At 42.4% G+C, this 25,632-nt stretch overlaps 1 protein-coding gene across 4 annotated transcripts in view; it reads left to right on the plus strand.

Annotated features, from left to right (window-relative positions):
* Positions 1-25,632, plus strand: part of LOC139407097 (TBC1 domain family, member 32) — a 40,341-nt gene that overhangs the window by 3,025 nt on the left and 11,684 nt on the right. For 3 of the 4 annotated variants that reach the window (XR_011634059.1, XR_011634060.1, XM_071150493.1), the window contains 19 exons: positions 37-187; positions 290-349; positions 699-801; positions 5,124-5,261; positions 5,422-5,511; positions 7,230-7,372; positions 7,946-8,073; positions 8,306-8,507; positions 14,010-14,089; positions 14,253-14,391; positions 16,440-16,527; positions 16,609-16,727; positions 17,567-17,686; positions 18,326-18,414; positions 21,251-21,373; positions 21,682-21,790; positions 22,281-22,374; positions 22,714-22,839; positions 23,861-23,944. Coding sequence is in view for 1 of the 4 variants with exons in the window: in XM_071150493.1 (XP_071006594.1) it covers positions 37-187; positions 290-349; positions 699-801; positions 5,124-5,261; positions 5,422-5,511; positions 7,230-7,372; positions 7,946-8,073; positions 8,306-8,507; positions 14,010-14,089; positions 14,253-14,391; positions 16,440-16,527; positions 16,609-16,727; positions 17,567-17,686; positions 18,326-18,414; positions 21,251-21,373; positions 21,682-21,790; positions 22,281-22,374; positions 22,714-22,839; positions 23,861-23,944 (2,186 nt within the window). In the remaining 3 variants the exon portion in view is untranslated. Of the gene's footprint in view, positions 1-36; positions 188-289; positions 350-698; positions 802-5,123; positions 5,262-5,421; positions 5,512-7,229; positions 7,373-7,945; positions 8,074-8,305; positions 8,508-14,009; positions 14,090-14,252; positions 14,392-16,439; positions 16,528-16,608; positions 16,728-17,566; positions 17,687-18,325; positions 18,415-21,250; positions 21,374-21,681; positions 21,791-22,280; positions 22,375-22,713; positions 22,840-23,860; positions 23,959-25,632 lie in introns of all 4 variants that reach the window. The other variant, XR_011634061.1, reaches the window with a different exon arrangement.

Consider the following 25,632-nt stretch of genomic DNA (forward strand, 5'->3'; position numbering starts at 1 on the left):
CTAGAATTAGATTTAGTATCTTCTTTCTGTCACTAGGTACATGGAGGAGATAATAGAGAGTACTTTCTCCCTCCTGTCCATAAACCCTGAACACGGGTTAGAGCCACAAGGGTCAGAGAAAACCTTGAAGCCCATGCACCTCATTGCCTTACTGGATATCAAAGCCACCTGGTTTAAGAAGTGGATGGTGAGCACAATATTAACCTTCTCTAAACACCACAAAAAAGTATAAGTAGTCAAACCAATTGTCAGTGCTGAGTGAATATGATGTCATTCCTGTCTCTTCCAGCATGGTTACTACAGCAGGACCGTGGTCTTTAGGCTCCTGGAGAGGAAGTACAAGTCTCTGGTGAGTGAGTGATGACTCATCTTTATGGTTCTGTGACAGTGAGGGTGGTGGTAAGGCGATTGATGACGAGCTGATGATTGTCCTCCTTCGTGATGATACATTTGTTTCCAGTTTTATTAAGATTAAAGTCTAGATTACCTTTATAGCTATTGTCTTGCAGTATACAGTTGATGAATGTTGAAGACATTAAACTTTATTTATATTTATCTAGTTATATTCTATTCGCAGGTAGAGTGCTGGAAAATGTATTACCCTCAAACAAATGATTTACTTTACAGGTCTTCAGTTGTATTTTTTCAGTGTTTTCAACATTCCTTTGATGATTGTAATGAGCGCTGTTCTATCCCAGATTGTGGCAGCTCTTCAGCAGTGCATTCATTATTATGACTCCTGTGACCCAGTCAGAGATGAGACGGCTGAGGTCATCCACTCTATGGAGCACCAGCACATCGGTAAATTAAACTTTCATCTACACTGGTATTTCTCCATTCTATTCAAATTATATTGTAACCAAGATCTACTGTAGCACAACACCAATAACCAACATGTAGACCTATTTTGTACACTGCTCAAAACAAATGAAGGGAACACTAAAATAACACATCCTAGATCTGAATGAATGAAATATTCTTATTAAATACTTTTTTTCTTTACATAGTTGAATGTGCTGACAACAAAATCACACAAAAACGATCAATGGAAATCAAATTTATCAACCCATGGAGGTCTGGATTTGGAGTCACACTCAAAATTAAAGTGGAAAACCACACTACAGGCTGATCCAACTTTGATGTAATGTCCTTAAAACAAGTCAAAATGAGGCTCAGTAGTGTGTGTGGCCTCCACGTGACTGTATGACCTCCCTACAACGCCTGAGCATGCTACTGATGAGGTGACGGATGGTCTCCTGAGGGATCTCCTCCCAGACCTGGACTAAAGCATCCGCCAACTCCTGGACAGTCTGTGGTGCAACGTGGCGTTGGTGGATGGAGCGAGACATGATGTTCCAGATGTGCTCAATTGGATTCAGGTTTGGGGAACGGGCGGGCCAGTCCATAGCATCAATACCTTCCTCTTGCAGGAACTGCTGACACACTCCAGCCACATGAGGTCTAGCATTGTCTTGCATTAGGAGGAACCCAGGGCCAACCGCACCAGCATATGGTCTCACAAGGGGTCTGAGGATCTCATCTCGGTACCTAATGGCAGTCAGTCTACCTCTGGCGAGCACATGGAGGGCTGTGCGGCTCCCCAAAGAAATGTCACCCCACACCATGACTGACCCACTGTCAAACCGGTCATGTTGGAGGATGTTGCAGGCAGCAGAACGTTCTCCATGGTGTCTCCAGACTGTCACGTCTGCCACATGTGCTCAGTGTGAACCTGCTTTCATCTGTGAAGAGCACAGGGCGCCAGTGGCGAATTTGCCAATCTTGGTGTTCTCTGGCAAATGCCAAACGTCCTGCACGGTGTTGGGCTGTAAGCACAACCCCCACCTGTGGACGTCGGGCCCTCATACCACCCTCAGTCTGTTTCTGACCGTTTGAGCAGACACATGCACATTTGTGGCCTGCTGGAGGTCATTTTGCAGGGCTCTGGCAGTGCTCCTCCTGCTCCTCCTTGCACAAAGGCGGAGGTAGCGGTCCTGCTGCTGGGTTGTTGCGCTCCTACGGCCTCCTCCACGTCTCCTGATGTACTGGCCTGTCTCCTGGTAGCGCCTCCATGCTCTGGACACTACGCTGACAGACACAGCAAAACTTCTTGCCATAGCTCGCATTGATGTGCCATCCTGGATGACCTGCACTACCTGAGTCACTTGTGTGGGTTGTAGACTCCATCTCATGCTACCGCTAGAGTGAAAGCACCGCCAGCATTCAAAAGTGACCAAAACATCAGCCAGGAAGCATAGGAACTGAGAAGTGGTCTGTGGTCCCCACCTGCAGAACCACTCCTTTATTGGGGGTGTCTTGCTAATTGCCTATAATTTCCACCTGTTGTCTATTCCATTTGCACAACAGCATGTGAAATGTATTGTCAATCAGTGTTGCTTCCTAAGTGGACAGTTTGATTTCACAGAAGTGTGATTGACTTGGAGTTACATTGTGTTGTTTAAGTGTTCCCTTTATTTTTTTGAGCAGTGTATTTGGTTGTTGGAGAACATTTCTAATTATTACACAGGACATTTTAATCATTAGAGGCTAATAGCTTTTTCTTTGGCTTTTCACCTGCTGTACATCCCTTGAGAACTCAATGCAGGCGCCAGGCCCTTCCTCCCAGCTCGCCTCCACCTCTCCCTATTCACCTGGTTCACACGCCTCCTTATCCCACTGAGTGTGGGGTGTTTAGATACTGAATAAGTCAAGTCTTGTTGAGGCGGCCCGTATCTGCAGTTATCAGACACCCGGTGGTTTGTTTTCCTCTGTCTGTGGTCTTACAGTCTGTCCTCCTCCTCTCCAGGCCCGATGGCTCTGCTGCTATCTATCTATCGCCAGGGCCGAGGAGGGCTCCCATGCTTTGAAAGAGATTACCACTGTGTATACTGTGTAGTCTGGGGAAGAGCAGAGGAGCTGCATAGTGAAATACTGTTAAGGATGGTGGGGATGGAGGAAATCACTGACTGGCCAAGCTCAGGGAGTAGAATAGCAAAATGTCTATAACAGCAGCCAGAGTATATTCAAGTCTGGTCTTTTGAGTCTTGAGAAGCCCAGATTATGTATGACCATGTGATATGTATTCATCATTTGGTCCATGACACAAAGAATGACTTGTGTGAACTGGAGCTCACCTGTAATGAATATGTAGGGAGTCAGGAAGCAGGTGTAGAAAGAGAGTTTAATAATAAGACAAGGCAGGTGAACAAACCAGGAGTAGTGTACTGAACGTGAAAACAAACCAATTCTGCCTGATGACTGGTGCTACTGAAAGCTAAATAAAGGGAAGGTAATCAAGGTGATGATGAAGTCCAGGTGTGGGTAATGATGGGTAGCAGGTGGGGGTAATGATCGGAAGCAGGTGTGGGTAAAGATGGGGAGCGGGTGTGGGTAATGGTGGGGAGCGGGTGTGGGTAATGGTGGGGAGCGGGTGTGGGTAATGATGGGGAGCAGGTGGGGGTAATGATTGGGAGCAGGTGTGGGTAAAGATGGGGAGCGGGTGTGGGTAATGGTGGGGAGCGGATGTGGGTAATGGTGGGGAGCGGGTGTGGGTAATGATGGGGAACGGGTGTGGGTAATGATGGGGAGCGGGTGTGGGTAATGATGGGGAGCGGGTGTGGGTAATGATGGGGAACCGGTGTGGGTAATGATTGGGAGCGGGTGTGGGTAATGATGGGGAGCGGGTGTGGGTAATATTGGGGAGCGGGTGTGGGTAATGATGCAGAGCGGGTGTGGGTAATGATGAAGAGCGGGTGTGGGTAATGATAGAGAGCGGGTGTGGGTTAATGATGGAGAGCGGGTGTGGGTAATGATGGGAAGCGGGTGTGGGTAATGGTGGTGAGCGGGTGTGGGTAATGATGGGGAGTGGGTGTGGGTAATGATGGGGAGCGGGTGTGGATAATGATGGAGAGCGGGTGTGGATAATGATGGGGAGCGAGTGTGGGTAATGATGGAGAGCGGGTGTGGGTAATGATGGGGAGCGGGTGTGGGTAATGATGGGGAGCAGGTGTGGGTAATGAAGGGGAGCGGGTGTGGGTAATGATGGGGAGCGGGTGTGGGTAATGATGGAGAGCGGGTGTGGGTAATGATAGAGAGCGGGTGTGTGTAATGATGGAGAGCGGGTGTGGGTAATGATGGAGAGCGGGTGTGGGTAATGATGGGGAGCGGGTGTGGGTAATGGTGGGGAGCGGGTGTGGGTAATGATGGGGGGCGGGTGTGGGTAATGATGGAGAGTGGGTGTGGGTAATGATGGGGAGCGGGTGTGGGTAATGATGGAGAGCGGATGTGGGTAATGATGGAGAGCGGGTGTGGGTAATGATGGAGAGCGGGTGTGGGTAATGATGGGGAGCGGGTGTGGGTAATATGGTTGCCAGGACCGGTGATTAGTAGACTGGCGACGTCAAGCCCTGGACATGGGGAGCGGGTGTAGGCGGGACAACACCATGATTGTGCTAAACAACTAATTGTAAGCTATGTAGGAGGTAATTGGGTAAGGGAGACTGGGGTTATAGAAGTGCAGAAACGATTTAAGCATCTCTTAGGCTTTTTGAAAAAAACATTTCCTAAGCCTGTACTCTATTTCAGACTAGCTTCTCTCTCCTCTCCCAATGCTATATCCACTGAGACCTAAGAATGGCCCACTATTTCTCTCCCATACGCTGTTTCTCCTGAATACAGTGCCGTTGATATTTCCTACAGCCTCATATATAGAATGGAAGGCCTAATAAAAAAGATGCCTAATGTCTCTCTCCCTTATAGTTCTCCTTAAAACAGAGCGTGCCTCGTGTTGTCTTCTGTGGGGCAGCTCTGCCGTAGAGTGAGGCTGCGTTCTTGACCTTGCATTGGATGAACACAGATAAACTGACCCCGTTGTCAGTGATTGTGCAAAAGGCTTTTTTTGTCCCTTGTTTGAACCTGTATTATCAGTACCGTTTTTTTGTTTCAGCATATGCTAAAAGATAGGTTGGTGAAGAAATTGTATTATGTTTCATATCAAATTACATCAGCATGCTATTTGTTACATGTCGTGAATGGAGTTTCACCTGAATAAATGTTAAAGGAGTTTAGACAGCATGTTATCTCTTTTGTTCCCACTGTTGAAGCATAATCTTGTTTCTGTCCAGGCACTGCTCAAAGGACTCTCTACACTACCAAGGAGCTGGAATATATGTATTTCGTTCACTCATTATGTGTGCTTGGAAGGCTTCTCATGTACACTAATGGGAGAAAGCTCTTTCCCGTCACAGTGTGGAAACGCAAAGGTATGAACATAAGTGAATACTTTTTTTTAAACTGGAAAAAAAAGCGTAGTTTGACAGTTTTTTAACAGAAGTTGCTTTGACCCCCATCCTGGAGGAAGAGCTGTTGCATTACTCTCGGTTGCCACCCTAACTGTCTGATACATGTGTCATTTTCTTACAGATCCAGTCAGTCTGACAGACTTGCTTGTCATTCTGATTAGCATCATGTACCAACACCCCAAGCCTCCTCACAGTGACTCATCACATGCAGGTGTGGTTCACGTTGCCTCTCCCATCCCTTGGCTCACTATCCAGCCTTCTTTTACACATGCTTCCCACCCTCTCATTAAGATGATGACTCAACTATGCAAGAAGGTGTAACAACAGATGAGTTGTTCCATGAAATGAGTGCCTTTTGCATCCCTTTGATATTTTAAGTAGAAATATTGCATTTAAAAGCAAGTTATATTAATGGACGTGCCCTTTAATATAGACCACATGGAGAATTCAATACATCAGATTTTTATAATGACTGAAGTCTGGCTAAAGTCCCAAAATGCAGCATTTTGATATGTCCCCCGATGCACCCTTTGTGACTTCTAGGAATACTTTTTTTCCCCCACCTTCATCGGCCCTAGTTCTTTTGCTGCTTTGACAAAGTCATTTCCCAGTAGTATTATTTATTTTGTCGTTCACGTCTGTCTGTCCCTCATTTTAAGGGCAACCCTGTTACGTGAACTGAACTCTTGTTTTAATGTGGTGAAAGTATTTATTGTTAAATATATATTTTAAAATAACATTGAACATATAATCCTGACACCACAGTGTAAAAGCAGCTGAGCTGGTTCTATGTTTTTTTGTGTGTCTGTATTCTGGTATTTTGTGGTTGAAAAGTGAGAGGGTCAAACATAACTTGTCAACCCTTGCTAACCATAGATAGACAAGCTAGGAATGTTTTAACAATGAAGCCATTTTTGTGAAGCTTTCTTTCAATTGCCCCTCCCTGTTGCCCACAGCAAACTTCCAATTCCCCTGTCATAAGGGGATTTATGGCTGTTCTCACCTCGAGAGATGGGAAACGGTGTTTTTTAAGATTTAGTTATTTGTGACAGAATGTAAAGATGACGTGAAATCTAAGTTTGTTTTTGCCCAAGTTACACTACTCAAAGGCATCCAATTTGGTGGAACAACTCAGATACTCCAGTATGTGGCTTAGTTTTTATGACAGCCCTTTATCTTGATATATGTATTCTAGAGTACACCCACTTTGTGTCTGTCAGACCTTTGTCAAGAGGACACTGTGATACTCACTGAGACAAGACATTACATCACTGAGACTCAACTTGTGTTGAGCCGTTATACGCTGAGTGTACTACATCTTTTTCTATGATACAGACTGACCGGGTGAATCCAGGTGAAAACTACGATCCCTTATTGATGTCACCTGTTAAACCCACTACAATCAGTGTAGATGAAGTGGAGGAGACGGGATATAGAATCATTTTTAAGCATTGAGACAATTGAGACATGGATTGTGTATGAGTGCCATTCAGAGGGTGAATGGGCAAGACAAAATATTTAAGTGCCTTTGAACAGGGTAGTAGGTGACAGGCACAACTCAATATTAGGAAGGTGTCCTTAATGTTTTGTATACTCATTGTATATTATCTGTTGGTGACACCAACACCCATTTTATTTCCCCTTCACTTTCATGAGCAACACTACAATACCTTTACCCCAGTTAAATGTTCAATAGTAATGTACCTTCCCTGTCTAACAGCATGTCCTTTGCCAGTGCTCCACAGCTAAAGCCACAAACTATAGCTTAAAATGAACATATCTTTCATGGTCTTTGTTCAAATAATGATTACTGATACTTAGGAATTTTCGTTGCTGTGTCGTAAAATCTTAAACTGAGCTGTCCCGTGTGTTTGTGTGGGTGGGTGTATGTGCATGTCTGCATGTGTGTCGTTGCAATTGTGTTTCTAGACACTCTCTCTCCCACCACTCTTGTAATGGAGTTGCTGAGGACCCTGGGTGACCGCACAGAGTGTGCAGTGGAGTGCCTTTACCAAACCCCTGTCATAGAGACACTTCTGGCACCCATCATCACCCTGCTCAAAGGAGAACAGGTCAGTATAAAGCAGGTCAGCATAAAACAGGTCAGTATAAAGCAGGTCAGCATAAAGCAGGTCAGTATAAAACAGGTCAGCAAAAGCAGATCAGCATAAAGCAGGTCAGTATAAAACAGATCAGCATAAAGAAGGTCAGTATAAAACAGATAAGCATAAAGCAGGTCAGTATAAACAGGTCAGTATAAAACAGGTCAGCGTAAAGCAGGTCAGCATAAAGCAGGTCACCATAAAGCATCTGTTACATTTTAGGTTACTTGGTACAGTATCACTAAATAACTACACTAAAATAATACAATCTCTCAGCTCTAATGGTTATAAACCTGTATTTATTCAATATATGTAATGCAGTGTAAGCTGGGGTAAATCCAAGTGTTTATTTATACAATATTTCAGTTCTATATACAAATGAATGAACCAACAACCCCAGCATGATGTTTATTAGTATTGTAGAAATGTGTTGATGGTATGTGGTAAGTTAGTTACATTTGCACTGTATGAGTTGTCTGTGTTATTTTGCATTAATTCTGCAATGTGCCCAAAGCCATTTCAATTAAGTGTTTTGTGTCACAGGCTAAATTAAACTCCCCAGAAACTTCATTGATTCATATAGCAGACACTCTCGCAAGAATTGCCACCACTGAGCGAGGATTATCACTTTTCTTATATGAAAGAAATCTAGTTTCTGGTGAGGGGGAAGGGTAAGTAAAAACTTATTTTATACACAGGGTACTTATTCATTGTTTATTATTATGAATATTGCACTTTCAGCATCTTAAGTGTACTAAAAAAGTATGACGTTTTTTCTTGTGTACTTACAGAGCACAACAATTTATGTTGGATTGTTAATCCTTATACATCAAACATTTGAATGGTATACCAGTATGAGTGACGGCTCATGTAATCGATCAGGGTGTTTTATTTGTGGTCTAGTATTTCAGCTGCCCATGTAATCGTTCAGTTCACCCAGAGGCTCCTGGCTAAAGAGCTGCCATTGTTACGCAATGCAGAGACATCCTATGGCGTGAGCGGGGCCTTTATCTTTGTGTGTCGGCAGATGTACAACACATGTGAAGGACTGCAGGTGCTCAGGCCCTATGGCCTGCATGAGTGCATCGCTGCAGCTTGGAAAAAGGTATGTTTTTACTCTACCGAAAAGGAAGCAATTTTCCATCATACTAATCAATTCTAAATGTATTGGTCGCGTACACAGTTTAGCAGATGTTATAGTTGGTGCAGCGAAATGCTTATGTTACTAGCTCCTAACAACGCAGTAAAATGTAAAACAGGTACACAAATAATCAATTAAAAATAGAAAGAACAAGAAATCAAGAAATAATGGAACAAATCCAATTAACAACCCAAATAGCACTTTAACAGTAATCCTGATGCAATCTATACGTATCTATCTGTACTCCAGCACTTTGGATTTGAAATGATACAATGACTATGAGGTTAAAGTGCAGACTGTCAGCTTTAGTTACTGCACTTTTTGTACATACAGTGGTTCTTCTTTTAAAAGTTGCTGCGTACTGCAGCACAGCTTGCGGGGTGTCGCAGAATTCTATGGCACATTATTTAAATGTCAGCCGTTGTTGCCAGAATGATGCAATTTACCACAATCTGCCACCATCTACCACAAATGGTCACGGCATAAGCTCAAAACTTTTAAAGGGAGAACCACTGTAGTAGTCCCACCGTTTTAGGGGACCAAAAGTATTGGGACAAAAGTACTTCCACTGAGATGTAACATCACTGAGACTCAACTTGTGTTGAGCCATTAAACACTGAGTGTACAAAACATTAAGGACACCTGCTCTTTCCATGCCATAGACTGACCAGGTGAATTCAGGTGAAAGATATGATCACTTATTGATGTCACCTGTTAAATCAGTGTAGATGAAGGGGAGAAGGCAGGTTAAAGAAGGATTTTTAAGCCTTGAGACAATTGAGACATGGATTGTGTATATGTGTCATTCAGAGGGTGAATTGTCAAGACTAAATATTTAAGTGCCTTAGAATGGGTTATGGTAGTAGGTGCCTAGGTGCCTGGCGCACACATTTGAGTTAGTCAAGAACTGCCACGCTGCTGGGTTTTTCACACTCAAAAGTGTCCCGTGTGTTTCACGAATGGTCCACCACCCGAAAGACATCCAGCCAACTTGACACAACAGTGGGAAGCATTGTAGTCAACATGGGCCAGCATCCCTGTGGAACGCTTTCGACAGCTTGTAGAGTCCATGACCCCGACGAATTGAGGCTGTTTTGAGTGCAACTCAATATTAGGAAGTTGTTCCTAATGTTTTGTACACTCAGTGTATACTATATATATATATATATATAAGATTTTATAAGCAAGATCTTTAACTTATCCTAAGACACTCCCAGTGTATCAGCAGTTTTACTAGTTTGATTACTCATTTGCCAGCAAGCAGGTTTGATATGCTGTTTGCTTTTATGAGCCATTGTCTACGCCTTTATCAATAGGAATTCTAAGTAATCCTTATCCCACATTCAGATACCAACAAACTCCACCCTCCTAAAATGTTCTCATAAACATAACATGTGAAATACAGTATTACAGTTTTTTTCGATTGCTAAACGACAGTGGGCACAACTGGAGTCACATGTGCAAAACTCTAACTACAGTCTGCACTACCAACAGTCACCTGAGCTAAACAGTTCACATCACCTGCAAAACTCATTCCAAGCAACACAACTCTTAACACATGGCTCAAAACATGCTCAGTGCAGCCAAACACTATGCACAACCCTCACTGAGATAACACACACTGTCACTCAGAACACACTGAGAGTAAAAACACTAGCATCAAACACCAATACAGAAAATACAAACTTTTCATCTTTACAGTTTGAACAATTTCAGTGACTTCATACAAAGTAATATTTTCTTCAAAGAAAAGAGTGACATTCTTTCACATGATTTATTAAAATTTTTAGAACATAACAATTCTTTAAGGTAAATGAAAATTAGCAGTTTGCTTCAACAGTCTGTAGTAATTTACGGAATTACAGTAATGAGAAAAAAAAGGTAGAAACTAAAAGTACATACTGTAATTCGAACAAATAATTGAGGGGCTAATCCTGTCTCTCTCTAGCATCAGGCCACAGGTTTTCTTCAACATCACATCTAATGTTTTCTCTTGCCATGCACCTGGGGAAGAACCTTCTGGAGTGCCTTATCCATCCCTGGCAGTCCTCTGGACTCGTGTCCTCACATCCGGCACGCATGGCTTCCAAAAGAGACATTTGGTCATGTGGGTGGTGACCAAACACTTTCCACCTCCAGGCAGAGAAAAACTCCTCTATTGGGTTGAGGAAGGGTGAATATGCAGGCAGGTACAAAACCATAAATCTGTGATGTGCTGCAAACCAATCTGTGACAGCTGCAGAGTGGTGAAAAGCAACGTTATCGCAAACTATGACAAAAACTAAATATTTTGTATAGCTGTGTACGTAACCTCAGACGTCTTACCTGGACATATTGGTATCTTTGCTATTTTACCCGTTCACTGTTTCTCTCGAACGGTACAGTGTATAACTGTTTCATTGTAACTTGGTGTTTCTTTAGGACTCAAGCAATAGTTGTTGTGCTGACAGAATTAACATTTTCAAATATATCATTATCAGCCAGCACTCTATCTTGAATCTCCCGCAGTTTTATTGCATTGCTGACAACAAGCATGTCAACAATAGCATTTGCCTACGCATCTGAAAATATTTTTCCTCTTCCCCCTGTTGGGGGCAGCCTTTGGGTCCTGTTGTAAAAATATATTTTACTGTAATATATATCTGTGTAAATATTCTATAATTGCAATACAAAATAGATTCCTGTAATGTTTTCATTTACTGTAAGGATGTAACTCTCACCTGTTTGCATGATGGAGAATTCGCATTACAGATGCCACTGGGGATCTTTGCAGATTGGGTTGCACCCTCAACCCTGCCTCTCTCAATGAGAGACCATGGTTCACGACATGGTCTATAAGTGTAGCCCTTATTTCTTTGTCTTCCTCCACGCATCCGCCCTCTCCCTGCCACCCTTCTCCCTCCACGAACACATCTTCCTTGTTCCATTTCCAAAATGAGTCTTTCTGAGCTCTACCTATATATACTGTAATATGCGTGTGTGTTCACAAACAAGTCTAAAACAAGACACCTGCTTAGCCTTTCAGCTGAAATTGCAATCAGCAGTGTTTGAAAGGCACAAGGCTGAAATCTATTCCGTTTTGAATGTGTGGTTCACAGTTTTGACAGCAGTGTGTTAGCATTTGAACAAAGTGCTGTAAATCCACAGTGTTGTGCAGGTTGTGGTTAAAGTCATGGGATAAGTGTGTAGAGTTTTGAAAACTGTGTTCAAGCAATGAAAAACGAACTAGAGTTTGGTCCACATGAACTGCTGCTGTGCAGACTGTAGTTAGAGTTTTGCACATGTGACTCCAGTTGTGTCCACTGTCGTTTAGCAATCGAAAAAAACTGTAACTATTGTACTTGGTGGGGGGGGAAGACATTAGAAAAATACTATTTTACCTGTTTAGTCAAATGTCAGAAAGTTAAAGTTCCTGCAGCCCTATAAAATGTTTGGAGTCATTAAATGACCAAGGATGCTGGAGGTTACCGAAGACCATACTTTACGATGGACAAGCTGTATTTTGTTGATCTGTAAACCTCCAGCATCCGTGGTGTCTTAAAAATCTAACAAAATTGTATTTGTCACATGCCCCGAATACAACAGGTGTAGGCTTGACCATGAAATGCTTTCTTACGAGCCCTTCCAATGATGCAGAAATTTATAATAAAAAGAAAAATAGTAATACAAGAGGAATAAAATACACAAGAATGGAGCAATATACAGGGAGTGCAATTACCAGATCAATGTGCAGAGAGATGTATGAGGTAGATACTGTACTTTATCTACATGAAGGCAGGGTAAAGAGACTAGGCATCAGGATAGATAATAATAAGAGTAAACTAAAGAACAGAGTAGCGTCAGTATATGATGAGAGTAAAAGTGTGTGTGAATGTGTGTATATGTTGTGTTCATATGCGTGTGTGTATGTGTGTCGAAGGTAAGCGTGTGTGTGTGCGTATGTAGTGTATGTGTGTGGGTTTTCTGTGTATCTGTGTGTGTGTCAGTGAGTGTGTGTGTGTGTGTGTGTGTGTGTGTGTGTGTGTGTGTGTGTGTGTGTGTGTGTGTGTGTGTGTGTGTGTGTGTGTGTGTGTGTGTGTGTGTGTGTTGTGTGTGTGTTGTGTGTGTGTGTGGTCTTGTGAGTGCGCATAGAGTCAGTGCAAGAGAGGGTCAGTGCATATAGTCCAGGTAACCATTAGGTAACTATTTAGTTGTCTTATGGCTTGGGGGTAGAAATGGTCTCGGAGCCTGTTGGTCCGAGAGCTGATACTCCAGTACCGTTTGCCGGACGTTAGCTGAGTGAACAGTCTGTGGCTGGAGACTTCAGCAATTTTTATGGCCTTCCTCTGACACGTCCTGAATGGCAGCTGTCCGCACCACCCTCTGTAGCGCTTTGCAGTCGAGGGTGGTGCATTTGCCACACCAAGCGGTGATGCAACCAGTCAAGATGCTCTCCATGGTGCGACTTGTTGAGGATCTTTGGGCCCATGACATATCTGACCCCTCCCTGTAGGCTGTCTCATCGTCGTCGGTGATCAGGCCTACCACCGGAGTGTCGTCAGCATACTTGATGATGGTGTTGGAGTCGTGGGTGGCTACACAGTCGAGGGTGAACATGGAGTACAGGAGGGGACTAAGCAAACACCCTTGAGGGTCCCCCGTGTTGAGGGTCAGTGTGGCGGAGGTGTTGTTGCCTACCCTCACCACCGAACAGTTACAGAGGGTGGTGTTCAGTCCCAGGGTCCACAGCTTGGTGATGGACAATGATGTTGAACGCTGAGCTGTAGTTTATGAACAGCATTTTCAAATAGTTATTTCCCCTTTTGTCCAGGTTGGGAGAGGGCAGTGTGAAGTGCAACTGAGATTGTGTCATCTGTGGATCTGCTGGGCGGTATGCTAATTGGAGTGGGTCCAGGGTGTCTGGGATGATGGTGTGATGTGTCTCATGACCAGCCTTTCAAAGCACTTCATAATGACAGCTGGCAGGTTTCCTTGGAATTATTGGGAACAGAGACAATGGTGGTCAGCTTGAAACATGTTGGGATTACACACTTGCCAGCTGGTCTGTGCATGCTTTGAGAACGCGTCCTGGTGTTCCGTCTGGCGGCCTTGCGAGTGTTAAACAATTCTCAATTAGAGCTTGTCAACTACCCTCACAAACCCCAGAACAAAACTTTGCCTTCACAATAGCACCTCCACAAACCAAATTTCATGAAAGTTTAAACAAAACCATATTGTCTAAGGCCATTGTTTTGTGATGGGTGTTGCGTATCAGGCAGGCAGCTACAGGAGACAGAGAACTTTCTACACTGCTAATAATGGATCCCTGTGAGCCCTGTGCCTCTATGGAGGAAGGTATAAAGACTGGAGGAATGAGATGCAGAGCCTCTAACATGACTGCTGAACTCCTCATTGTTGAAGTTCAGTGTACGGGTTCAGGGGAGAAAAACAAAGGCTCAAGCTGAAGGTTTCTTTTCTCTCTCACAGACAAGCTCCCTGTCAGAAAGAGTTCCCACCCCGGTTCCCGGAGCCATCCCTGGCACGTCCTCTCAGGAGCTGCAGAATGTGTAAGTTTCTTTGTGTCTCCCCCTGCAGGCAAACAGCATCTATTATAATTATGTTGTGATTTTATTTTCAGTCACCCCTCTAGCATGTTGTTAGGAAGGATAAATAAGATGGAAAATAATGAGTCTTCCCATCAATCATTCCTTCTGCTGTCTGTCCACACAGAGTGGTTTGGGAGGAGACTTTGCTGGACAACCTGCTGAACTTCGCTGCCACACCGAAAGGCCTGCTGCTCCTCCAGCAGACTGGAGCCATCAATGAGTGTGTCACCTACATGTTCTCCAGGTTTACCAAGAAACTACAGGTATGGAGAGAAAACACCATGGTAGGGATGAATAGGCTAAATCGAGTCCACTACCCTACTTAGTATTTATATACAGTATACAGTTGAAGTCGGAAGTTTACATACACCTTAGCCAAATATATTTAAACTCAGTTTTACACAATTCCTGACATTTAATCCTAGTAAAAAATCCCTGTGTTAGGTCAGTTATGATCACCACTTTATTTTAAGATTGTGAAATGTCAGAATAAGAGTAGGGAGAATTATTTATTTCAGCTTTTATTTCCACATTCACAGTGGGTCAGAAGTATAAATACACTCAATTAGTATTTGGTAGTATTGCCTTTAAATTGTTTAACTTGGGTCAAACATTTCAGGTAGCCTTCCACAAACTTCCCACAATAAGTTGGGTAATTCTCCTGCCTCATGATGCTATATTTTGTGAAGTGAACCAGTCCCTCCTGCAGCAATGCACCCCCACAACATGATGCTGCCACCCCCGTGCTTCACGGTTGGGATGGTGTTCTTCGGCTTGCAAGCCTCCCCCTTTTTCCTCCAAACATAACGATGGTCATTATGGCCAAACAGTTCTATTTTGTTTCATCAAACCAGAGGACATTTCTCCAAAAAGTACGATCTTTGTCCTCATGTGCAGTTGCAAACCGTAGTTTGGCTTTTTTTATGGCAGTTTTGGAGCAGTGGCTTCTTCCTTGCTGAGTGACCTTTCAGGTTATGTCGATATAGGACTCGTTTTACTGTGGATATAGATACTTTTGTACCTGTTTCCTCCCACATCTTCACAAGGTCCTTTGCTGTTGTTCTGGGATTGATTTGCACTTTTCGCACCAAATTACGTTCATCTCTAGGAGACAGAACGCGTCTCCTTCCTGAGCGGTATGACGGCTGCGTGGTCCCATGGAGTTTATACTTGCGTACTATTGTTTGTACAGATGAACGTGGTACCTTCAGGCGTTTGGAAATTACTCCCAAGGATGATTTCTTTAGATTTTTCCATGTCAAGCAAAGAGGCTCTAAGTTTGAAGGTAGGCCTTGAAATACATCCACTGGTACTCCTCCAATTGACTCAAATGATGTCAATTAGCCTATCATAAGCTTCTAGAGCCATGACATAATTTTCTGGAATTTTCCAAGCTGTTTAAAGGCACAGTCAACTTAGTGTGTTCTGACCCACTGGAATTATGATACAGTGAATTATAAACAGTTGTTGGAAAAATGACTTGTGTCATGCACAAAGTAGATGTCCTAACCGACTTGCCAAAACTGGTTTGTTAACAAGAAAAAAAAAAACTAGTTTTAATGACTCCAACCTAAGTGTATGTAAACTTCTGATTTCAACTGTACATAATGCTGGTACCGCTACACTGAATTTGAAGTATTAATGTCTTTTTATGTAGCCTTACTGCCCAATGTATACATCATGTACTGCAAACGTGGGCACAATTCCCTGCTGATTTAATTGACTAGAATTGTTAACATGCACTTCTTAATTACCTTCCTTGTTTTGCGTACATTTTGCTCCAGATTGTAATTAAGCTAATCTATTTTTAATTTGCGCCATTGTTTTGTAATTAGTTAAGAATCTTTACACATGAAATCACTTTGTATTTACATTTATACATGTTTTAAATCTTGCATTTCAGATTTTAGTCCTATCTGTAGTTAATGCTCATTACTTTGATTCTTCCACAATATTGGTGAAAATGTGCTTGGTATCTGAGGCTTAAATTCTGTAGGTCTTTCTTGCGTTTTCCACTTGTTGTTTTACTTTCATCTTTTTTTTTCGATCAATTGTTTGAGCTAATGATTTACATCAAATCAATTAACAGAAATACGGTGTATTTATACATCTGAGTGCCATTTCGATAACCCAGAGGATAGAACCATGCCTCTGGCCTAACTAATGTGTTCCCATTTTCAGAATAAAGTAATATTCTTCACACAAAGACATGCACACACAAACACTTTTTTGATTATGCAAGATAGTAAATAGCTTTTGGCTAATAGCAATCATGGTCTATTCTCAAATCTGTGAAAACGCTTTCCTCCAGGTCAGCCGATGTGAGAAGTTTGGCTATGGTGTGATGGTAACACAGGTAGCAGCAACAGCCCCCGGTGTGGTGGCTTTACACAGTTCTGGTACAGTAATACTACTAGTAAAACAGAGCATATTGTTATACAGTGTTAGCACATGAGTTACCCCTCAGTATGTCCTGGCAGGTTTTGTGCAGGCCTTAGTGGTGGAGATATGGTCGGTCCTGGAGTGTGGGAGAGAGGATGTGAGGGTCGTTCACCCCAAGTCCACCCCCATGGACCCCATTGACAGGAGCTGTCTGAAGGTAAATTATTTTGCTCAGATCTTTACAGTGCCGTGTGCTTCAACGTCCATGGTTTCCTCATGCAGCCTCCTGAGGATAATCAGCAGGACAACTCAGCCTTGGTATTCACAGTCAGCCTTTCTTGGCCATCAGGTCAGAGAGAGGACTTACTACAGAGAGTGCTCATGAACAGGATGGATGGTTTATTTTAGTGAGCAGTGCTCTGATTGACATTGGTGTTATGACTGTGGGCCCTGTTCTGTTAGCTATTCATGGTGGGTGGGTCAAAGGTTGAGTGGTAGGTCTATACCATATTCAGACAGGATAGGAACCAGAATGACAAGAAATACAATTATGTTTTTGTTTTGCTGCCATTTATCCCCTAAATGAAATAACGGGATCCAACAGATAATAGCCTAGCTCTTGTTTTGGGATGTTTCATTTCAATACGGTCTTTTATATTCACCAATCTACAGGAAGTAATCTTCTCAGGTATTCACAGTTGGTGTTCATCAGTTTGAGATGATCTAGCAATATGTCAGTCCTCTGATACACCTCCGCAATACACACTGTCTGGAGCACATGTGAATGTAATTGTCATCCCTTTGATCCTTTTTTATTGAAATGCAGTATAGATCTTTAGACTTATAACGTTCCAAGTTCCATTTTCAGCAAAAAAAAAGCTCTTTGAATAAATAGAATGTAGGAAAGAAACAACAAAAATTGCTGCACCCCAACCTTGTCATAAACCCAAACTCATTTCATCTTGACCTTAGCTTTTCAGAACAACCACATGACTGTATGACTGTTTGATGTATGATGTATGACTGTTTTGACCCCACCCCTTCCCTTCTCCCCAGTCGTTCCTGTCCTTGGTCAACCTGCTGTCCTCCCCCCATGCCATGTGGGAGCTCCTGGGACAGCAGCCTCTGCCCAACAAGGCTGAGTACAACCTAAGGGAGATGCCCACATCCATTACAGTCAGTCCCGACCCTCACACCCTACCAGGAGAATGCTGGACTTGACATACACTTGTATCTGTTTCCTATGTTGGATATGGTTTTAACATCAGTTTGTTCGGATTATGCTATGCTATTATGCCATAAATAAAATGTATTGCTTCAGATATTTGAAAATGTGAAATATAAGATTATGCAGACAATGTCAAAGATAAGGTAGTACCAAAAGGTGAATAAATGAAGATTGTTCACTCGGGCCATTTACCATTGGAAAACAATGGTCAGTTCCGGTCTGCTTAACGGGGTGGTTCTCTCATAGACACCAATGCAGTAGCAGCTGGGTCTGGTTTGCTTAGTTTATTGAATGTAATGTAACCAGAAAAAAATGAGGGAGTGGGGTGTGTCGCTTCCTCTTCTGTCTCTGGTATAATTTTTTAATGTGGTTGCAGTTCCAGGTTTTGCCATAGGAGGCCACACTTACATAGGTTGTGTGCAAACGCAGATATTGTAACATAGTCCTACATGTGTACTTCTACAGACATAGCCCAATCAATAACTACTGCACACGACCAGGATGTAGGTAGAAATGTAATTATCAACCTTTCACATCATCACAATCTTTTCAGCATTTTCACTCTGTGTTGTACCTCTTTGCCACAGGATTTGATTGATAGGCTGATTGCTGTGAACTCAGATGTGAAAATTCATTCACTGTTCAACTACGAGCAATCTCACACGTTTGGCCTGAGGTAAGATCAATACTGTTCTCCGATCTTTCTTTCAGAATGAATGGGTGGTGGGAGCACAAAGGCACAGCAGTGCATGCATTGTGTGGTTTATCATCTGATTGGCCTGATTAGCCTGATCAATATGAGATTGACTCTTTTCTTTATGCTATTTTCATGCGACATCGACTGTCTGAATAATTCCACTGTATAAAAAGAGCTTTTCTCAGAATTGACTCGTATGTTTTCTTAGTTGAATTAAGGCTGTGTTACTGAGTCACTATTTTAGACACAGAGAAAGCAAATTAATATAACACTAAATCATTTGCTACAGATTAGACCCCACGACTGTTAAAGCTACCACAAAGGATATTCCTATTTTTGATAAGTCATTTTTTTCATTCTAAACATGATTTGATGTGAGTGTTTTGTTTTGTTTATATCGCTCACATCTTTTGTGAACTCTTGGGAAAATAATCTTCCATCAACCTAGTGATGTATATGGATTGGAAAGGGCAATGTATTCCACGTTGACTTCAAACAAACACCAGGCTGCCTCAGTGTTAACACGGCTGGCTGGTTCTTTCACTTTTACACACTTCTAGTGGTTATAGACTTGTCACTGGATGACCTCTGCCTCACTCTCTGTCTCTCTGAGGAGAGGTCATCATTACTGAGCCACTGTCCCTCCTCACGTCCTCATTTCACCCAACAACTGTCACAGCCGCCTGTGTGTCACTGGACTGGCTGGCGGGATATCACAGGGAGGACCTGTCAGAGCGACGTGTACGGTGTCCATAGGACAGTCTAGACATGTCTAGTCTCTGACAGCACAGCACAGTGTAGATGTAGCAGCTGCTATGTGTTTATGGGTGAGTAAACCAGTTTTCTAGTGGAGGAAGAGTGGATAAATAATGCACAGCACTGTGAGTACAGAGCACCTGATAACCATTTCTCAATGCTGAGGGGCTGTATTTATTCTCTGGCATGGAAGTAGCTCTTGGAAATGAGGAAAGTATTTTTTGTTCCACTTCCAAGCTGCCTTACTCAGGCTTGACTGGGTGTTAGCTCACCCACTGTTTTTTAGGGTTTCTCCACGCTAATTGTCCTTGGAACTGAACACAACATCCTCACCTTGAAAAGAACTGTAGATATAGGTTAGATGTTGACCTGCATGCTAAACAATGAAGGATGACTTGGAAACGGACAGCCTTCAGAACTCACCAAAGCCATTCTGTCTTCCAATGGACGTCCAACTGAATGACTGAAGGTGCCCATCACACTGAGGGCATGATGACAGTTGACAGCAGCACAGAAACGAATCATCTTGCTTTGACAGAATGCTCTATCACAGCCACAACTCACACCTCTCCTTGCTTAACCAGATCACATCCCTGTGTACCTCATCTCAAAGGGCTGTCTCTAGATTGTTCTCTTACAAACACCTTATTGTTTTTTAACACATTGCCCCTGAATTTTTCACTACTTTAGACTTATTTTCTCTCTGCTGTTTTGAATGTTCTGTATTTTTCTGCCGGAGGGACACACACTGGTTTTGAAGTCAAAGTGAATCCTTAGCGATGGCCGCCCCAGTCAGAAGGAGGGCAAGTCAGTGTTGGTGTTTCAGGGAGCGTGGCGGAAACTGCAGATGAAAGAGCCTGAGCTACATTCTCTTAGGAGGGCCCCACTCAGCTCCACCAAATATGCAAAATGGATCAATTAGGAGACTCTTGTTTTTGAAGAGGATGGCTTCCTGTTGACAAAACGCTGTGGCTGTGTAATTTGCTTGAACGGTTTTATTCAGTGTTCATTTCACAAGTGTCTCAGTAACACGTTGGCTCCCATTTTTCATGCTTAAAATAATGATCATGAATTGCCCTCACGCTGCACTCCTTATCAGAGCCTGTAATGATATGAACAAAGATGGAGCTCCTTACTCCCTGAATGCAGAACAAGCATTTATAATGTTTACTGCCTCCTGGCTGGCTTCTACACAATCTTTCACTTGTAGCTAATGATTTGACTGGTGGGATTATTTCTGCTCAAGGACTGGATATTTTTTCCTGTTTACAAGAACTTGCATTCCTGCAGTTTGGTGTCTGTGTTGAAAGAATTATATCTAGAATTGCTCTGAGGGTCCCAATATGGTTTTGGTCTTGAGTTAAAGAGCAGGCTGCAGTGGAAGAACCATTTTGGTTGAGTACAGCTTCAGTACAGTATGTTGTGTTTGCTGCCCAAATTCTGTTCAGTAGGATTGTGTCACTGTCACTGTAAAAGGACCAGGCTGATATGAACTGACTGCTAGGTAGGAAATCCCTTCATTATAGCCATTAGAGAGGGACATCTCTGTCACTTAACAATATAACCCAAGGTTGTCATATTTTACTGCTCACTTCCACCTGCCTGTTTTATTTCCCAGCTATGTTCTCCAAAAATACACAATGTCTCCGTCACATCGCTCCTGCATCCGCTTTCATGATTTATTACTCTCACAACTGCTGCATTAATGTTGAAATCTATTTCCACAACTCAGTTAGGGATTCTTTCTCCCTATTATGCAAAGCCCTCTGGCTTGGTCCTCTGCGGAGTCTGTTAATATACAAGGCAATAATGCAGGCTAGCAGAAACAAATGATAGATTTCATAAGACCTGGGAAAAAGACAACATGCTGTCCATTGTAGGTGTGTAAGCAGTAGGCAGCTAGACCCAATGAGTTGTCAGAGCAAGCACCCAATGGGTTGTCAGAGCAACATTTGGTTGTGGCTGAGTCATTTTAAAACTATTACGTCTGTACGATCTGTAATTCTATGTCCTTGATAAGTAAAAATGTGTTTATCTATTTATTTTGGTGTACTTTCAGATTACTTAGTGTGATGTGCTGCAACCTAGACTCCCTCCTTCTTCTGGAGTCACAGTACAACATTTCCGACATGTTGCTGCAATGTCAGAAGGACAACATCACCGATCCATCGTCCGGTGAAGGGTATTTGAAAAGGGTTTTGTTTTCCTGTGCCTCATAGTGGTATGGCAGGCTTTGGTTCCACCGTTAGAGGTTAATCACAACAAAATAAGAAATGGATCATTTGCCTTGTCATGGAAATAAAGCGTAAACAAAAGGCAATTTCCAAAAGGGTGTTTTGAATACCTCCTTAATGGATATTGCAACTGTTCATGAATTGAAATACTCCATATTGTCCTGTCACAAAATAAATATATCTGCATGCACGCTAGTTATATTTGTGAAGTGGAGATTTCTCCTCCCATCTTTCCTTCTCCCCTCTCCTCTCTCAGAGATTTCATCATTGATGGTCTATCTGTGGAGAGGAACCACATCCTGGTGCGTATGAGTGTGATTGGAGGACCATCGGAGAGGAGACTTCCCCTTAGGGTCCTCCAGAAGGTCAGTGCCCTTCTACTCACACCCCTTGGCCTTACATCAAGTCGAGGAAGTCCTGATGACTGAAGGAATGGTTTTCCAGAACTGTGTGTTACACTTAAGTGCTATCATCTGCATACAAAAGGTTCATCATGGTAACCTGTTCCAGGGATGCTGTGATCTTCCGTGACCTGGAAAGACATGCTTTCAATAGCACCATGTCTTCAATGAATGTAAATAGCACAGACAAGATAATAAGGATTAGCAAACAAAACTCCATTAACACAGTACACTGAATCTGAAAAGTAAACCATGGTTCATATGTGATTTATATTCAAAATCTTTACATGTGGAATAGCTCAGATTTCACTTATTACATAGCATCTACAGACAATCAGTAATACACCATATTTGTATTAGGCGTGTCAATAATATGAGATACGTAAGCTTGTAGGAGTTTGTAAACAGAGAGATCACATACATTTTAACATAATGATTATTTATCTTTTTTTAGGGCACTGACCCTTATCCATGGCCGATGTTTTCATCATACCCTCTGCCCAAGTATTATATACTGAATCTTCCAAAGACAACCCGGTGTAAACAGGGTAAGAATTACATACTGCATCTTCCAAAGACAACCCGGGGTAAACAGGATAAGCATTACATACTGAATCTTCCAAAGATAACCTGGGGTAAACAGGGTAAATATTACATTATACATTGTCAGGGATTGTGAAAAACTGAGTTTAAATGTATTTGGCTAAGGTGTATGTAAACTTCCGACTTCAACTGTATGTCAGTGTTGTTTAAAAGGTCAGGGTCAAGAAAGAAAAGATATCTCTGATTGCATAATGGAGGCAAAAGTCTCTCCTGGAAGTTAATAAGAATGTGAATAAATGCATTTGGTAGTCGGAGTGAGCAATGTCTTTTTGTTTTGTCTGTAGACTGTGAGATAAGTGCCTTCCTGGCCTCCACCAAGAACACGGAGAGGGATGGGAGCTGGATGGATACCTGTAGGAGACAGTACTGCAAAGTCATGACCACCAAGTCCAACATTGTCTCAGGGAACGGTGGGTGATATACAATGATGTTATGTGTAGGGCAATACGTTTTTCTAGACAACATGGTCTAACCAGGAACACCTCTGGGCCCGAGATACGATACAGAGATATTCCTGGTCAGGTCACATGGTCAGAAGGGAAAAAACCCAGACCTAGACTTCTGACCCTGAATAGTTTATCAATAAAAACCCTGAATCAATATTTCTTGCCATTACATGAAATGCTACAATCAATACGTTACACACTGTATTTGAGAACGATAGTTCAGTTGGGTTATAACTCATCTGTTTTATATTCAAACCACAGATGGAGGACACAGTATGTTAACATTTGATAGTCCGTTAAGTTCCCATGAATAAATGGACGATCAGTTTGTCAGTGGATGATCAATTTGTCAGTGGATGAAATGATAGACCCATATTGAGTGTCCTGACAACTAGATAATGAAGAACCAATAGCTCTCTGCATATAACTGCGTAAAGTGTATCAATGACCAATTTGTGTATCAATGACCAATTTGTTAAGATTACTATCTTTCCCATATAAGATTTTCATTTACTGTACTTGTAATTGACCATACTTGTCATGTGTCAACTGTTGCGGTCTCTGAGGGTGTTCGTGTCATTCATTGGTTGCTAATCATCGAAACCGTCATGATTCATTGTGTGTTCAATTGCTTCCTCTGAATGTCAATCTAAAGTAGTTACATTTTGAATTATTTCTTGTGAAGGGATCACGGAGTGCAGAGTAAGAGACTTCATGATTTCTTATTTAATTCAGAGACAAAGAAGCGCCCAGGACGAGGGCCTTTGATGTAGCTTAAATTATAAAAATTGTCTACATAGAGCTTCCTCTCTTCATATATTAGATAAACAAGATGCTTGATTACCTTCCTATTTTCCCGGCTGTGTGTACAGTAAAAGCAGCTCAATTTGTACTTGCATGAATTATCATTGAAGAGAGATGGCTTTTTCAAAGGCATCTGTGATGTTCCTAAATCCCACGATGTGTTTCCTGTATCCGCCCCCAGTCCTGGCTGATCTACTGGAGAAGGCTGTGTCGTACCTTTCTGCTTTGCCATCAGAATGTTTCTTCCCACCTGCGGACTACATAGGTCAGTGTGGCATTGTGAGGGAGTGATTCATCTTGCATTTTTGTGGAATTTGCCTTGAAGCTTTCCCAGTGGTGACACATTTATCAATCAAAAGTAAAGAGCAAATGATAAAATGCTGCTATCGGTGTCACATTCGCAGTTTTGTTATCTATAATTAACTGTTTTAATTAGTGATGATTAGTGATGAGTCCCTCATCTACAGTTGTAGTCGGAAGTTTACATACACTTAGGTTGGAGTCATTAAAACTTGTTTTTCAACCACTCCACAAATGTCATGTTAACAAACTATGGTTTTGCCAAGTCGGTTAGGACATCTACATCTAGGACATCATTTTTACAACAATTGTTTACAGACAGATTATTTCACTTTTCACTAATTCACTGTATTCCAGTGGGTTAGAAGGATGATAGGCTAATTGATAGGCTAATTGACATAATTTGAGTCAATTGGAGGTGTACCTGTGGATGTATTTCAAGGCCTACCTTCAAACTCAGTGCTTCTTTGCTTGACATCATGGGAAAATCAAAAGAAATCAGCCAAGACCTCAGAAAAACAAATGTAGACCTCCACAATTCTGGTTCATCCTTGGGAGCAATTTCCAAATGCCTGAAGGTGCCACGTTCATCTGTACAAACAATAGTACGCAAGTATAAACACCATGGGACCACGCAGCCGTCATACCGCTCAGGAAGGAGACGCGTTCTGTCTCCTAGAGATGAATGTACTTTGATGCAAAAAGTGCAAATCAATCCCAGAACAACAGCAAAGGACCTTGTGAAGATGTGGGAAGAAACAGGTACAAATGTATCTATATCCACAGTAAAACGAGTCCTATATCGACATAACCTGAAAGGCCTCTCAGCAAGGAAGAGGTCACTGCTCCAAAACTGCCATAAAAAAAGCCAGACTACGGTTTGCAACTGCACATGGGGACAAAGATCGTACTTTTTGGAGAAATGTCCTCTGGTCTGATGAAACAAAAATAGAACTGTTTGGCCATAATATGTTTGGAGGAAAAAGGGGGAGGCTTGCAAGCCGAAGAACACCATCCCAACCGTGAAGCACGGGGGTGGCAGCATCATGTTGTGGGGGTGCTTTGCTGCAGGAGGGACTGGTGCACTTCACAAAATAGATGGCATAATGAGGTAGGAAAATTATGTGGATATATTGAAGCAACATCTCAAGACATTAGTCAGGAAGTTAAAGCTTGATCGCCAATGGGTCTTCCAAAGGGACAATGACCCCAAGCATACTTCCAAAGTTCTGGCAAATATGGCTTAAGGACAACAAAGTCAAGGTATTGGAGTGGCCATCACAAAGTCCTGACCTCAATCCCATAGAACATTTGTGGGAAGAACTGGAAAGGTGTGTGCGAGCAAGGAGGCCTACAAACCTGACTCAGTTACACCAGCTCTTTCAGGAGGAATGGGCCAAAATTCACCAAACTTATTGTGGGAAGCTTTTGGAAGACTATCCGATATGTTTGACCCAAGTTAATCAATTTAAAGTGTATGTAAAAAAAAAAAAAAGTTAATCAATTGAGTGTATGTACACTTCTGACCCACTGGGAATGTGATGAAAGAAATAAAAGCTGAAATTAATCACTCTCTACTATTATTCTGACATTTCACATTCTTAAAATAAAGTGGTGATCCTAACTGACCTAAAACAGGGAATTCTTACTAGG

The sequence above is a fragment of the Oncorhynchus clarkii genome, chromosome 4 (genome assembly GCF_045791955.1).
Source record: "Oncorhynchus clarkii lewisi isolate Uvic-CL-2024 chromosome 4, UVic_Ocla_1.0, whole genome shotgun sequence".
In the NCBI taxonomy this organism is placed as follows: Eukaryota; Metazoa; Chordata; class Actinopteri; order Salmoniformes; family Salmonidae; genus Oncorhynchus; species Oncorhynchus clarkii.